Source organism: Chiloscyllium plagiosum, chromosome 10 (genome assembly GCF_004010195.1).
Source record: "Chiloscyllium plagiosum isolate BGI_BamShark_2017 chromosome 10, ASM401019v2, whole genome shotgun sequence".
Lineage (NCBI taxonomy): Eukaryota > Metazoa > Chordata > Chondrichthyes > Orectolobiformes > Hemiscylliidae > Chiloscyllium > Chiloscyllium plagiosum.
The window spans coordinates 16,924,496-16,941,994 of NC_057719.1; the positions used below are offsets into that span (position 1 = coordinate 16,924,496).

Genomic DNA, 17,499 nt, shown 5'->3' on the forward strand with positions numbered 1-17,499 from the left:
GGCCAGTATATATTGCTTGTCCCCAGCTGCTCTGGACAGCATGGTCCGGGTCTCCCAGCAAGGTTTCCAAAATCTGTCTATTTCTGTCTTAAGTATATTCAACAGCTGAGTATGTACAGCCCTCTGGCATTTCAGAATTCCAAGGATTCACAGCCCTTTGAGTCCAGGAACTCTCCTCTCATCTTAAGGTACTTCCAATCATTGATTTATAGGAAAAATTAGTGAGTACTACTTAAATGCTTTAAGTTCCACCCCAATCACAGAAGGAAGTTCCATATTAGAGATGTGCAGCTAATCGGAGAGTGAGCCACTCTATAGTTCCAGCAGTATCAGCCAGGAGGCATGGCTATTGCTGGGACGACAAATATTTCCCCATGCTGAGGAGCCCTGGGGGGTACGTCTCGGTTAAAGATCCTCAGCAAAGAGTGGAAAAGAGTTATATGTGAAGGACCTTCAGTGAGCCCAGGATACCCACAAATTCCCTCCATACTCCCAAGCCCCTTGCCCGCACAGTTAAATATTCGAGACCTTTCTTCATGGCATAGGTTTCCATAGCATAGCTGTGTAAAATTCTTGTCTGAGGCCCTGTGTGGCCTCCAATTAGACTACAATATCTGATACTTCTCCCTATGTGATTTCAGGTAATATGGCAGGGTGGAAATATGAGCAAGATAATAATGGATGTTACACTCACCCCTCCTTCCCGATCTTTCGAATTTGCTGGCAAGGGGGTATAAAGTTCATGCCCATATCCTTATACTTAAGAATATGTACTTGCTTTCCAATTCCATAACTACGCCATTTTTGGTTTCATTGCAGATGGGCTGTCTCTTCTGTCATGACACGCCAGAACCAAATTCCAACTGAAGACGGTTCCCGGGTCACTTTGGCTCTTATACCTCTGTGGGATATGTGTAACCACACCAATGGCTTGGTGAGTGAAAGCCTACAGGTTTTTTTTGGCAGGTTCTAAAGTTCACTCTCAATTGAGCAACTGCCGTTATATTTCTGTAGCTTCCAGGAAGTAACCCAATGACAAAGCAGCTCAGGCATTGACTTTTCAAAATAACAGTAAGTGGTGGCCTGCCTGTTAGATCCTCAGTTATCAAATGTCCATTGCCACAAACTTTCCCACAGCCACATCCAGCGATGCGAATGTTTAGCTATCTCACCTGTGAAGTTTTTTTTATGAATATTGTCTTTTCTTGGATTCAGTATGGTCCACTGAAGAACAAAAGGATAACATCTTAAAATTAGAACAAAGATATTCATTAGGGATAAAGATGTCAAGAGTTATAGGTGTAAGGCAGACAAATGGAATTGAGATTCAGATCAACCATGCTAGACTAGGCTCAAGTGACTGAATGGCATACTCTTGTATCAGCTGATACCTCAAAATTGGCCAACTGGTTCTGATCTGTCAGGTAAGAAAGGTCAGTGCAGATAAACTATCACTGAATTACTTCTGACCTGCCAGTCATCTTTTCAGTCATAGGCTACTACACAACTTTGGAGCAGGTACAACTTGAATCCCGGCCTCCTTGTTCAGAAGTAAGAACACTACCACTGAATAACAACAACCTTCCAGAAGGCCTGCGTTCATGTTCCACCTGCTCCAAAGGTGTGTCATAATGTCTCTGAACAAGTTAATTAAAAAATATCTATCAGGGAATAGCTTCAGGCGCCCTTGTTGTGGAGTGGTAGTGTCTCTAGCTTTGAGCTAGTAGACTTGGTTTCAAATCTCTCCTGCTTCAGTGGTCTGTAGTAATGATCAGAAAATATCTGTCAATGAAGAGCTACAAAGTGTTTTATGGCGCATAAGCACTGACCCTACCTCTGAGCCAGGAGGACTGGGTTCAAGTGTCACCTGCTCCAAAGGTGCATTGTCACATGATTAGGTTAGATTCCCTACAGTGTGGAAACAGGCCCTTCGGCCCAACAAATCCACACTGACCCTCCGAAGAGTAACCCACCCAGACCCATTTCCCTCTGACTAATGCATCTAACACTATGGGCAATTTAGCGTGGCCAATTCACCTGACCTGCACATCTTTGGACTGTGGGAGGAAACCAGAATACCCAGAGGAAACCCATGCAGACACAGGGAGAATGTGCACACTCCACACAGACAGTCGCCCGCGGCTGGAATCGAACCTGGGACCCTGGTGCTGTGAGGCAACAGTGCTAACCACTGAGCCACCGTGCCGCCCTAAACATCTCTGAACCTGTTGCTTAGGAAAATATCTAGGCAGATTTTGGATTAATCAGTAGAGAAATTATCACTGGTAAGCATGTGCAAACCCCCCCCCCCAAAAAAAGAAACAATTGACTCGGGATACCTTTAAAATCCAAGTTATCTGACCATTTACATAATAGTGAAAAATAGTTTCCTGACGCTCTTTTTCTGTATAGAGAAAAGAGACTCATTGTGATTGGATGATAAATGGTTAATGAAAACACGAGAGTGCAAAAATTGCATGGAAATTTTGTTTTTAGAATGTGTAAACTGTGATTTTGTGTCACCTTTACCAAAAGGCAAAGGGAGAAGAAATTCCATCTTTGCTTTAAGCTGCTGCTTTACACAAACTGCTTTTCTTCAGACCCAAGGCCATGTAGCATCCGGATTGCATGCCTGTCTCACCTTAATTTTTTTTAATATAGATTACAACTGGTTACAATCTGGAGGATGATCGGTGTGAATGTGTCGCTTTGCAGGATTATAAAGCTGAAGATCAGGTGATCAAAGTTTTATTTTCATGCTTCAAGAAGGTTTTGTAAGCATCAACAGTTTCATTATTGTAGTTTAGATTACTTAGTGTGGAAACAGGCCCTTTGGCTCAACAAGTCCACACTGACCCTCCGAGGAGCACCCAGACCCATTCCCCTACATTTACCCCCCTCACCCAACACTATATGGGCAATTTAGCATGGCCAATTCACCTAACCTGCACATCTTTGGACTGTGGGAGGAAACCGGAGCACCCACGCAGACACTGGGAGAATGTGCAAACTCCACACAGTCAGTTGCCTGAGGTGGGAATTGAACCTGGGTCTCTGGCGCTGTGAGGTAGCCACTGTGCCACCGTGCTGCCCGTTAGTAGTACTTGCTTCTTAAATAGAACAAGGAAAACAGTAATTTCAGTGAAATCGTATTACCTACCTGGTTCTGAGATCGTTACCTTTGAGGTCTTGGTTTTAACTTCCAATTTTTCTGCTTTTAAGTCCTCATGCCTTTTCTTAATTTATATTTTTGACACCGATGTACATCATAACTGCTAACTGTTCATCCTCCCACTCCGGGATGTTCTGTCTTTACTCCAATACATCATTGACCGTAGCGCTCCGGAGGCAAAATACCATTCTGGAGTCTCATTTTCAGCCACAAAAACATCTGCCTATTTCCCTGTATTGAAATTGCCTATTAGAATAGCATTCTCACACTTGTCCTTATCTCCCGTGCGATAGAGTCAAACGTGGTTCAACAAATTTGGCTGTTGTTATTTTCCACTGACGCCCCCCCCCCCACCAAAAACGGTATCCAAAGCAATATATCTGTTTTGTAGGGAAATAGCCAGGAGAATTTCCTGCACTAGCTGCTTAATCTGTTTTCTCTGCCTAGTGGTCATCCATTCATTTCCTCCTCACCTAGACAGTCTTTGCCTGCAGTGTAACCACCTCCCTGCACATGTTATCCATGATACTCCTAGCCTTGTGCCTGCTCCACAATGTCCAAAGCTGACACCTGAGCTTCTGGGAGCTGTGGGTGAAGATCATTGTGGTGCTGGATACTAAAACTGTGACAACTTCTCACATAACATAGGAGGAACACTCCACAGTCTTGACTTCTCTTTCCATGACTAACCCCTTTAAATTAAACCCTTCAAAGTTTGTGAAAAGATTTGTAGCTCGGGTGCTCGTTGTTGTGGTTCTGTTCGCCGAGCTGGGAATTTGTGTTGCAGATGTTTCGTCCCCTGTCTAGGTGACATCCTCAGTGCTTGGGAGCCTCCTGTGAAGCGCTTCTGTGATCTTTCCTCCGGATTAATCCTTAGGTTGCTGTGAAAATCAAATAGTATTAATTACTCTCGGGCCCTTCTTCTCTGGATCTCTGCAGCATCCCCTTGCAAACTATAAAGCCATGATAAAGGCCTTGGAAACTAAGCAATAAACATACTCATGCAATCAATTGCTCCCTTATGCCCCACGTTACTTGTTGACACTGTTCTCATAATACCCCACAGCTCTGTTGACTGCATGTTGTATTGTCTCCAACACCTTAAAAAAAAGAGTCACACCCCAAGTCCCATAGTAGGATAACTGAGTCTTTGGGTTTTTAAAATATAAGGATTTAGCCAGTTCCTTTGAACTTGCTGCTAATTTTAATCCTATTCATGACTTCATCCAATTTTTCAGGTTGTTTAGGCATTCTTGATTGTGTTTTTGATTTTCTTTAAGACTGCTTTACCATTTACAATTTTTCTCCAATGCATAAAGAGGATGTGAAAGTAAATTGGGACTAAAGCTGGATAATGACAAACCCAGATGCTTTTCAAGGTCATTGAAATATGTCAAATTGTAAATTGGGGCAGAGCAAGAGTTGGGGGACGTGGGGGGGGAACCGCAGGCTGACTTTGGTGTACTTTGCTAAATTAACTGTAAAGAATCCTGTAAAGTATTAGTAAAACTTACAACTCCTTAAGAATTGGTTAGTTTGCTAACTCATGAGTATTGCAAGCTGATAAACTCCAGTGCATTGACGCAAAGAAAACTTGAATTGGATTTATAGCATGTCATCTGTCACTTCCTATTTAGGTGATTGGTTTCATTGATTTAGTATTTTTTTATGTATTTCTTTGGAATTTGTTAACCACCTTTTGGTTTGGAATTTGTGAATCCTCAGCAAATTTCTGCTCATAAGGTTAGAACAATTATGTTCATATACAAATGCTGAATGTAATTATATTGCCTTCCTATGCCATTTTTACGCAAGTGTGAATCTGTTTGTTTTAAATTTTAAAATAGCGTGCAAAGGAATTTAGTACAAGCTCATTAAAGAAAAGAAAGAACTTGCAATTATATCTCATGACCTAGGATGTCTGATGCAATTTAGAGCCCAATGAAGTACGTTTGAAATGTATGTCTAAGAAATAAATGGTGAAATTTTAACTCATTCAAAACCCATCATTACTTAGACAGTTAAGAATGACCATCGACACTATTGTAGAAAACATGGCAAAGCCTCATAAACTTCAATGAAATAAACTACCACATCATCCAATTTGGGTATGAAAACACAAAATGCTGGAAATACTCATCAGTTCAGGCAGTATCAGTGTCGAAAGAAAAGACTTCATATTTCAAATTGTCACCTTTCAGCAGAATTCTGTTTTAAGTGTTGGCAAAGGGATAAATATTGACCAGAACACAAACGAGAATTCTCCTGTTCTTCTTTGAATAATGTCATTTAATTCCAACTAAATGGGCAGATGTTCTACATTGCTTTATATTTGTATGTTGTAAAAAAAAATGCACTTTGAGACAATTTATCCAAAATTATTCCTCCTATGATTTCATTTGAAAGATTAAAGGTTTTCGGGTCCCCAAGTGAGACTGGGAATTGAGTTTATGAGCAGGTATTAGCATGTAGCACAGTTCACTTCCTCACATGCTGTCTTTCCTTCTTACGCCTCACTGTTCTTTTTACACTCACTTTTTGTCAAACTACTTCATTACACACTCTGTCTCTCACTCACTTACAGTCTCATTCGCTCTCTCTCTCTCTCTCTCTTTCTCACACACGCGCACACACACACACCTATCACGTTTGCGGGGAGAAGGAGCCATTTTTACAGCCATGTCAAACTCACCAGAGAGCAGAATCCAGCAGTCTCTGACAGAGCTATCCAGGGCATGAGGCAGGCAAGAAGAAAGGAGGCACATTGACTCTGGCTCATCGTAATGGGCCAATAATGGCTGTTGTTCGGAATAATGGCAGTCACTGCAGATGAATCTGTCCATGGGGATGGTCTGCATCAGATTGGCAGCAGTGGGCACTGAGTATCTCAAGATTGACAAGGTACTTGGCCCCACGTTTAGCACTTCTGAATCCTATTACACTTCACAGCCATTATTACAGGGTTGGGGGTCGGAATCCCCAAATTTCATCAGCAAACCGAATTGGAGATCATGACCCACTGCTCAGGAAGCCTTGCTTTCAGAGCATCAAACTTCCGAATCCTCTTATTTCGAGGATTTCATTTTTATGGTCAGACTGAGATTCCTATCATTTGCTTTTCTTGAAAATCTGGATGACCTTGACTGTCTAGCACTTGATCCTGGCTCCTGTGACATCAATCTGGGATGCTCAGTGCAACAGGTTGAAAATACCCATGACACTGACACAAATTATATGGCATTATAAGCAGTTAAAATGGAAGCTAAAATTATAGATATTAATAGACCAACTGAATGTGGTAAACTGAGGCAAATGGATTTCGCTGTTGACAAATGTGACAACTTCGACTTTGGACCTTAAAGGAGAGAACAGATACTTTTTTGAATGACTAAAGGTTAGTAGTAGTGGAAGTCCAAAGGATGGATATCCATGTGTATAGTTTATTAAAATTGTCTCCAACAGCTAAGAACATAGTCAAAAAGGCTAATGGATGTCAGCCTTCATATCTAAAGAACTAGAGTACTGGAAATAGGAGTCATGTTTTAGCTTCACGAAACAATAGTTAGACTCTCTGGAAAATTCTGAGCAATTCTGGGCATCAGACCCTGGAAAATTTGTAGAGATGGGAAGTAGGATAGATTTACCAGAGCGATAGCCAGGATTCCAAGGATTAAATTATATAGAAAACTATGCAAACTAGGATTATAATCCAGAAACATAAAATGTTAAAGGATAATTTACAGAAAGTTTTTTTCAGGTATGGAGAAGAGCAGATAGAGGACATAGGGTGAAACTATTTCTGCTGCTAAAGAGTATGGTTTAAAACTTAGAGACTGATCTTCAGGAGTAATATTAGAAAACACTTGGTGATTGGTGCTCAAGTGATCAAATATTACTTTTAAAACTAAGATGGATAGAATTTTGCTATCCAAAGGTATTAACAAACATCCAGAAATAGCAGGCACACTGAGTTCAGTCATAAATCAGACATCGTCCTTCTGAATGGCAGAACAGGCTTGAGAGACTAAATGACCAACGCCTGTTCCTTTGTTTCACATAGGAAATCCCTGAATAGCTTCGAAAATTACACTGACAAACTAAGCTGATACTGCCAGGACTCAATCCTCTTAGAGGAGGCATTCTCAGTACTCTGTTAAAGTATACATCTGCAAAAAGCAGGATCATTAGCAACTGTGACTTAAGAGGGTTTACAGTTACTTTCCTGGTCAATTTGTGTTGATTTAATATTTTATATTTGAATCTTTCAGATCTATATTTTCTATGGAACTCGTTCCAATGCTGAGTTTGTGATACATAATGGATTTTTCTTTGATAATAATTCGCACGACAGAGTGAAAATAAAGCTGGGAGTGAGTAAAAGTGACCGTCTTTATGCTATGAAAGCAGAAGTTTTAGCTCGTGCTGGCATACCAACGTAAGTATTTTGAATTTTCATCCATTTCACTTCCCATTCCAAGGCCAATTGCCAACAAGTGAATTCTGCCATTTCTTCAGGAATTAATGAACAGATATTATTAATCAGCATTTGGTTGTCCAGAACACAGGTATTGGTGGAAAAATGGCACATATTGTTAAAAGTTTTTCAACTTGCACTCAACAAGGCATTTGCAATGGAAAAGGAATTTTTCTTGTATTGTTTAAAAAGGGAGTGTTGATTGGTTCACAGGTGGATTGCCGTGAAGAATGCACCATTAACATGATGGCTACCATTTTTTAAAATTTAAATCAGCATTTTGACCCTGATAGGGCAATATCTTGATCAAAGAAATGGACCAGAGAATGGTTGCCCAAATGAATGAGAAAATGGTTGCCTACTTTGTCAAGTTTAACACATGTAAAGTGTGTCTATATTCTTTCTGCCTGCGAAGAGCAGGGTCTTGTCTCTTAATATATACAAGATTGTCAATTGGGCATGCAGCATGGTGACCTTGCATCTGCTAGAAGCTACATATAGCAATACGCAGGGCCTTTGTTCTTTGCAGACAGAAAGAACGTGTGCACGCATCCACCTGTTTCAACTTACCAAAATAGATGACAGCTATTGGAAAGACGTTACGAAACTTGAAACGGTTCAGAAAAAATTTACAAGGATGTTGCCAGAAGGATCTAACCTATAGGGAAAGGTTGAATAGGCTAGGGCTGTTTTCCCTGGAGCATTGGAGGCTGAGGAGTGACCTTATAGATATTTATAAAATCATGAGTGGCATGGATAGGATAAATAGACAAAATCTTTTCCCTGGGTTGGGGGAATCTAAAACTAGAGGGCATTGGTTTAGGGTGAGAGGGGAAAGATACAAAAGAGACCTTAGAGGCAATGTTTTCACGCAGAGGGTGGTATGTGTCTGGAATGAGCTGCCAGAGGAAATGGTGGAGGCTGGTACAATTGCAACATTTAACAGGCATCTGGATGGGTATATGAATAGGAAGGGTTTGGAAGGATGTGGGCCGGGTGCTGGCAGCGGAGACTAGATTGGGTTGGGATATCTGGTCGGCATGGACAAGTTGGACCAAAGGGTCTGTTTCCGTACTGTACATAGAGTCAAAGAGATGTACAGCACAGAAACAGACCCTTGGTCCAACCTGTCCACGCCGACCAGATATCCCAACCCAATCTAGTTCAACTCTATGACTTTTTTTTTCTGGTCAAGGCATTGGTTTATTCCCCAGGGCAATCAGAGTCAACCTACCAAGGTTAAATTTAGACAGAGTTTGACACTTAACTATGAGTCATCATTTAACTGGTGCACTTTCTATGGCAATACCGCTTCTAATGAGAAACCACTTACCAACCAATCATCACTCTTTTCTCACACAAGATAAAATGTTATTTTCCCCTTTTATTGTTATTCATGCAACTCCTTATGTTATACCCCATACACAACGCAAAGTAATTCAGATAAAGACTTGTTTTAATGCTACATTTTTGAGTTTTCCCTTTTAATGAAGTACCCTGTCTTTCAGGACTTAAGGCCCTCACTAAATGTGGCCTGTGAGGTTCTTTCCATTGTTTTTTCTTAAATGGAAAAAGGCCGGTGCATCTGTGATTTCTGGAAAGTATTCAGCTAGGGGTAGGCTTCTCAACCAGTAGCTAACTCATAGAATTGTTTCCTTCACCTTTAATTGTGGCAGCCACAAACAAAGAGGAAATAATTGTGGTTGCATCTCGACATGATAAAATATGTTTGGCCAGAATAGGTGTGAGAGAACATATCCTTTATTGTTATTTTGGTATTCTTTGAACAGGTGACATGAAATTCTGTTAACAAAAGTGCCAAAACATGTAGATTGAAGGGACAAAACTATTTTCCATTTAAAACTTAAGATAATAAGCTGCAGTGTATCAACTAAATTGACTTGAAGCTTTGACATGGTAAATGTAGTTTTTTTGTAGGTTGACATTTAGAATATAGTTTCTACTTCCCTGAAAATTCCTACTCTTTCTTCACCCAACTCTAGACTCAGTCTGTGCCCCTCTGTCAGTGTGAAATAGTCAAGCTATTCAAACAGTACTAAAATAGTAATGAAGGGTGCAGCCCCCTCACCCAATCCGAGCCCAACAACATATTTTATCACGTTCAGAGGCAACCACAATTATCTCCTCTTGGTCCGTGGCTGCTACAATTAAAGTCAAAATGTGTGGCTTATGCCCAAAACGTCGATCCTCCTGATCCTTGGATGCTACCTGACCCGCTGTGCTTTTCCAGCGCCACATTTCCCGACTCTGAGGACTGCAGATGCTGGAGATCACTTTCTCCTGCTACAATTAAAGAACAAATGGGAGCAGTTCAATGAGTTTACTATTGATTGAAATTCTCACTCACTAGCTGCATATTATCCAGAAATGATCCCTAAAGCCTTTTAAGAACTATTAGTCAGCAAAAGGTGTGTTGCATTTAGCACAACAAGAATTCTGTTCTAAGAATTTAGCAGAACACGTTTTCTTTGACAGAACTGTTCATTTGTTAAATACATTGCAACTTCGGTGTAGAAATCTAATGTACCATCACCTCAGTTTATAATGCTAATTAACAGTGAGAGCATATAAAGTGCCCTCTGCTACCCTACTCACATTCACAAACATTTTGAATGGCTTATGAAGACAGCATGATAAAGATAGAATTGAAAGAGCGACTTAAGTGGAATCAATCATGTCTTTTCTCACCAGAGTCACATTGTTTAAAGTATCAGTGAGATAATCAAATGTAAAATAAAATGTTTTGAAAGGTGTTTTGACTTAGATGACAGTATTTTTAAGTGCTTTAAAAATAGCTGCTCAAAAATTAATTTCTGAGACTTGTTGCAGTTGAAAGCAGGTGAAAGTTTATTAACCAATTGACTTCAAATCAACACAGGGACATGAAGACTCCCCTCTCCAGAAATTTCAGCACCACCTAAAATGGGTACGCAACATAAGAGTGTAGACAAGTTATACAGTTCCTGTGGTGCAATGATAGTGTCCCTACCTATGAGCCAGGAAACCCAGGGTTCAAGTCCCATCAGTTCCAGAAGAGTGTCATAGCACATAAGAATAGGTTAATTAAAAACATGTCTGCTGACAAGTATTAGTGTTTTTTGACATAATGGTGGTGTCTTCACCTCTGATCTAGGAAGCCCAGGATTAAATTCCACTTGCTCTATTGGTGTGTAAATAACATGTTTGAATAGGTCAATTAGAAAATATCAGTAGACAGCTTTTGGGGCCCAGATTCAAAACTCACCTAGTCAAAGGGTGTGTTATAACCTCTCTGACCAGGTTGTTTAGAAAATATATCAAATCTAATTGGTTTGATGCTGTCTTTTCATGGGTGCAAAATATGCTGCATATGCTTAATGGTACAAGTGGATTAGGTAGTTTTCCTAGCTCTAAGCCAGAAGGCCAAGGTTCAAGTCCCACCTGCTCCAGAGATATGTCATAACATCTCTGAACAGGTTAGTCAGGTAATATCTGTGTACAGTTGAAACTTTATTGCTGGAACCGCACAGCAGGTCAGGCAGCATCCAGGGAACAGGAGATTCGACGTTTCGGGCACAGGCCCTTCTTCAGGAAGAAGGGCCTGTGCCCGAAACGTCGAATCTCCTGTTCCCTGGATGCTGCCTGACCTGCTGTGCGGTTCCAGCAATAAAGTTTCAACTTTGATCTCCAGCATCTGCAGACCTCACTTTCTCCTCGAAAATATCTGTGTACAAAACAGCTGTCAAATTTAAAGCTACTATAATTAGTGTAGTGTAGCCATAAACAATTTCTTTTCCACCTTAGTTCATGACCATTATCCTTGAATGCTGAGAACTTCATATATGATACTTTCTACTTGGTTTAACTAAGTCTTTGACAGACCTTTTCCATCACCCAACTGAAAATAGATGCATGGAACAGAGAAGGAAGAGTGAGCAGCACTCTTCGTGGAAAAAGGAAGCAACTTTTAAAAGGTTAATGATCAGTAATCGTGAAGATAGTTTCACACGTTTTGTGCTGCCTGAGCAGGACATACATGCTGGAAGATCAGGAAATCGACTATTCATTATCCACTCCATTCAAGTTAACATTTGTTAATACAGATGGGTAAAAACTTATTCGAACTGATGCATGATCCTCCTTATCTAATGGTCCCACGTACAATTGGTGCACATTTATTGGGAATCATAAGGGTTGAAACTGATCTATCATTGGTGCTGCTTAATCAGAATAGGTTGTTATCAAGGAATCTTTTCATCTGTGGCCACTTGCTGTTCATTTTATTCTATCAGCTTAAAACTATTATTTAAAAATTGCTGGGTAATTTCCTGATTTTAGTTGTGTAATGACAATTCCGCTTCAATGCGGTTACATGCTTGTTGAAGCTCTTGTTGAGATCATTCTGACAGACTGACTCCAGTGTATATGTGTTTCTGTTAGGTCCAGTGTATTTGCCTTGCACTGCGGTGAACCTCCTATTTCGGCCCAGCTGTTGGCTTTCCTCCGTGTCTTCTGCATGAGTGAAGGTGAAACTTTTTCCCCATTTTTTTTTTTGTTTTTCGAAGGGGGTGGATATTAATTAAAAAGATTGTGGGTCAGTAATCCCAAAGGGCTAAAATTACTCCTTTGAACTGCAAGAGAAGAACCTCAGCTGTTTATTACAAAGCCCTAAAGGGAGATCATTCATGAGAAGTTATTTGTGACTATCTATACCAATTACTAGGTTTTGGATTTGCTGCTGATGCATGGCTTTGTGGACATTGGCCAGCATGCAATCTGCTGTGGATGTATAATGATGTTCTTGCTCACTTCTGTCTCCTCTTCCACATAATTTATTCCAGTCATCAATGACTGTATCTTTTGCTATTTCTCAGACTGTCCTAAGTAATACTAGGTCAGCATTAGGGATGGCAAACGCTTTTATTTATTGCCTTTACTGTAATTGTTAAAAGGCTACCTTGATTTGTCACTTCGGTGTATTGAGAACTGCGATTAATATTGTCATTTTTCCTGCAAATGTTATCTCTTTATCACCCCATCCCCAAATAAAAAGCTTTCTAGAGATTTATGCAATCCAGTCTTGTGCACCTTGATTGTTCTTTGTTTTTGACATATTGTGAGCTTTTCCTGTAAAGTTAGGCACATTAAATTTCATTGGTGAAAAGTTCTCTCTGTAATGCTTACCCCCAATGTTTCTCTTAAGATAAGTAACAATATTTATTGCATAAGTAAGGGAAGAAGTCTTTTTAAGTATTGAGCCATGATGTTCTGGACTTACTGTATGAGGCAGATTTGATAGGTCTTTTCTGGCTTGTCTGTTTGTTTTTTACTATCAAAGTGATTTGTTATTTTATGCTGTTTTTAGGCCAGTAAGCATCAGAAAGCAAGCACTTGTGTCCAAATTTATATGTCATTAACTGGTTATTCAATTCACCCCTACTTTACTGTAAGGTGATTCCATGTAGCTAGATTTTCTCAAACTTTGTCAAAGTGTCGTCTTCCACCCACTAAAGCCATGTCACCTTCTCAATTGCTTGCACAATTGGAGTTAAAGGGCATTTCTTTTCGACATGGTATTTGATGCATTTTCCAGCAATTTATGTTGGATTGTTGATGTAGAGATTTAATAACATACATGGTACATCATGTGAATTCAATCAGCATTCATGTAAGAGTACATACCACACTGATGATAAATGTTATGTCAATTAAACTGACAAAGATAATTAAAAGGTTGCTGTATTACAAGATCGCAGGACAAACTTGTTGATCAAATGAAAATAAAAAATGTTCTCTGCAGTATTGCTTTGCGATTTTAAAAGCAAATTTAATGAAGGAAGTGACTTTGCTGTGAAAATGTTTATTTTTTATAATGGTGTGCTTGCTATGAAAATAACTTTTTTTGTTTCTTTTGATAGACAAAGGTTAAAAGGTTATTTAGCAGAGATACCAAAATAGTGTATAGGTAATGAATTGTTTTTGCAGCTTTGAGTTAGCTTCTCTGTATAAGCCTTCTTTTCTGCTGGAGCATGACAGCAGAACCGTGGAGGGCTCCAGCAAATGGTGGAATAATGTTCACTGCGTACTCCTTGGACCACCAGCATGTTGGTTGTTTATTCATGATTTTAAATAGGACCTACTTAATAATTGTTTTCTCATGTTAGTGAGACAAATCATAATAGTCAAAAGTTGGAATTGTACAGTGAGCATGATTGTCAGTCATGTTGACTAACCACTTTTCTGGATCACTTAACCAGGATATTTAATTAGTTAAATTTGTATCGTCATAAAGATCGGATCTTCATAACTTTCTTGGAGCAAACCATTCCTTATGCTTTTTCTGGGATCTTGCTATGTTCAAATTGCACAATGTAGTACAGTTCAAGAACAGCTTCTTCACCACTATCATTAATCTTATGAATGGACCTCTCAAATTTTAAATTTAATGTTGATCTTGCTCTCCATGCACCTCTGTAGCCATAACATTGTATTCTTCCTTCTGTTCTGTTACCATAATGGTATGACATGTCTGTAGTGCAAGCAAAGCAAAACTTTTCATGTACCTAGATACGTATGACAATAATAAATCAAATCAAATACTTCAAAAGTGCCTTATTTGCTGAGAAGTTAAGTAAGACCTCTTGAGGAATTTTTATTTGTGGGTTTTGGGTGTCACTGGGTGGGCCAGCATTTACTGCCCATCTGTAATTACCCTGGAGAAGGTGGTGTAGACTATCTTCTTGAACAGCTGCACTTTGTTTTTGGAATATAGGGACACCAACGGTGTTGTTAGGAACCTCCAAACTGTGAAAGGTGCTGTATGAAAAAAGTATTTCAATGACAGAGTGAAAGTGTATTATTTATCTGTTCTGTGTACAGATTATATTTATTTGTGTTAAATTTTATGCAGCCACATGCTCATTTTGGACAACTTGCTCTGCCATTCCTCTTATTCCATTAACCCTTCCAAGTTGGTATCCTCAACAATTACTACCATTTTGTACACTGATTCTCAATCTTCCATTTAATTAAATGAAAAGCTGTGTTGGTATCAGAACTCGGGCATCCCACTCATTGCTGTCTTCCAACCCAGCAGCCAATGTAATTCCATTAAGAAATGCTCACAAGTTTTTATCCTCCATCTAGTTTTTATATTCAAAACTGGACTTTGACTAATATCTGATCAGGAGGCACATTTTCCAATCATTTTTGGAGATCTAAGGATTCCCCTTTGTTCCCATTTGCTATTTCCTTAAAGAAGCTGAGAAAACTGGACAAGCAGGATTTTCCTTCTCCTGAATCCATGTTGGTTACCATACATGAGAAAAGGATTAAATCATTCAGTCCCTCAAACTTTTGTTACCATTCGATTGGATGAAAATTCATCTGTACCTCAGCTCTATTTATCTTTTGTTCTTTCTCCTTTGAGGTCATTATCCAACAGAAATCCATCACTCTACATTTTAAAACTTTCAATTGACTCAACGTCCACAAAAATTGGATTTTAGATTTCTTCTGTCCTGAGCGAATAAGAACATCATGGCTTCATGCCCAAGTAACCCAGCTCAATTTTAACATTCTGCCCTGTGGTCCTGGATTCTCCCACCAGAGGGAATAATTTATTTATATATACTGTAATGGATCTTTACATCATTTTAAGAAGGTAGCAACTTGTCTCTTAATTAAACTCTAAGTCATGCTATCATTCTGGGAGTCCGATTGGAAATTTAAACTGTTTGAAAATCAGAGATTAGCTAAATTCTAATGATTTTCTAGTCCGTCTTCTTAAGTCACAATTAGATTTAAATTAGAATACTTGAGAAAGCTACAAGATTCAACAGAACATGCTGGAAATTGATACTGCCTGCATTTCTGCATTCCTATGTATGAAGTGCAACCTTCGCAAACTCAGATTTGCTAATGTATGACGATTAATTAATCAACACATTTCAAGGAGATAAATTGATTTCACATGTATGGCTAAACAAGGTCTTATTTCCTGATTACATGATGTTCTGTGTCAATCTCATTAGGGTGGATTGCAATGTGATCCCTAGAGGTACAGCAGGCCTGTTCCAATATAATGACATACTTTTTTCATTATTTTTAACCATTTCATTGTGTTTAACGAAGTCAAAGGTCACAACTTCAGGGCACCCTGAAATACCTTTGAACAGTAGTTATCCCTTATCAAAGGAAAGATATAAGCATTGGAGGCAGGCAAAAAAGGCTCAGTAGGTTGATTCTGGATTGGGAGGGATGGTCTCATGGAGAACCTGAGTAGGTTGAATGTACTCATTGGCATTTAGAAGAAGGAATGGATACCATATTGAAGCATATAAGATTCTTAAGTGCTTGACAGATTAGATGTGGAAAGGTTGTGGGAACGTCTAGGTCAGAACCGTAAATTAGAGTAAGGGATCACCTAGTTATCCGGCATGCAAACAGATTCTTCGGTCCAACCCAACTATGCCGACTAGGTATCCTAAAATGATCTAATCCCATTTGCCCATATCCCTGTAAACCCTTCCAATTCATGTACCCAACCAAATGCCTTTTAAATGTTATAATTGTAACTAATTCCAGAGGCTGCTCATTCCATATACGTACCACCCTATGTGTGATAAAGTTTCCCCCAGGTCCCTTTTAAATCTTTCTTCTCTCACCTTAAACTTATCCTCCTCTAGTTTTGGACTCCCCTACCCTGGAAAACAGGCCTTGGCTATTCACCCTTACATGTTCCTCATGATTTTATAAACCACAATAACATCATCCCTCAGCCTCCCATGCCACAGGGAAAAAAGCACCAGCCTATTCAGCCTTTCCCTGTAGCTCAAACCCTCCAATCCTTATAAATCTTTTCTGAACCATTTCAAGTTTAACAACGTCCTTCCTAAAGCAGAGAGACCAGAACTGAATGCAGTATTCTAAATGTAGCCTCACCAATGTCCTGTACAGCTGTAACACAGAGTCATCAAGATGTACAGCATGGAAACAGACCCTTCGGTCCGACCTGTCCATGCCGATCAGGTATCCCAATCAAATCTAGTCCCACCTGCCAGCACCCGGCTCATACCCCTCCAAACCCTTCCTATTCATGTACCCATCCAAATGCCTCTTAAATGTTGCAATTGTACCAGCCTCCACTACATCCTCTGGCAGCTCATTCCATACACGTACCACCCTCTGCGTGAAAAAGTTGCCCCTTAGGTCTCTTTTATATCTTTCCCCTCTCACCCTAGACCTATGCCGTCTAGTTCTGGACTCCCCGACCCCAGGGAAAAGACTTTGTCTATTTATCCTATCCATATAGAACATAGAATAGGCCCTTCAGCACAGCACAGAACAGGCCCTTCAGCCCACGATGTTGTGCCGACCACTGATCCTCATGTATGCACCCTCAAATTTCTGTGACCATATGCATGTCCAGTAGTCTCTTAAATGTCCCCAATGACCATGCTTCCACAACTGCTGCTGGCATCGCATTCCATGCTCTCACAACTCTGTGTAAAGAACCCGCCTCTGACATCCCTCTATACTTTCCTCCAACCAGCATAAAACTATGACCCCTCATATTAGTCATTTCTGCCCTGGGAAATAGTCTCTGGCTATCGACTCTATTTATGCCTCTCATTATCTTGTATACCTCAATTAGGTCCCCTCTCCTCCTCCTTTTCTCCAATGAAAAAAGTCCGAGCTCAGTCAACCTCTCTTCATAAGATAAGCCCTCCAGTCCAGGCAGCATCCTGGTAAACCTCCTCTGAACCCTCTCCAAAGCATCCACATCTTTCCTATAACAGGGCGACCAGAACTGGACGCAGTATTCCAAGTGCAGTCTAACCAAAGTTTTATA

At 39.9% G+C, this 17,499-nt stretch overlaps 1 protein-coding gene across 3 annotated transcripts in view; it reads left to right on the forward strand.

Moving 5' to 3' along the window:
• Nucleotides 1-17,499, forward strand: part of setd3 (SET domain containing 3, actin histidine methyltransferase) — a 160,747-nt gene that overhangs the window by 132,694 nt on the left and 10,554 nt on the right. For all 3 annotated transcript variants that reach the window (XM_043697136.1, XM_043697138.1, XM_043697137.1), the window contains exons 8-11: nt 820-934; nt 2,662-2,736; nt 7,441-7,607; nt 12,087-12,172. In XM_043697136.1, the coding sequence (XP_043553071.1) occupies nt 820-934; nt 2,662-2,736; nt 7,441-7,607; nt 12,087-12,172 (443 nt within the window). The remainder of the gene's footprint in view (nt 1-819; nt 935-2,661; nt 2,737-7,440; nt 7,608-12,086; nt 12,173-17,499) is intronic.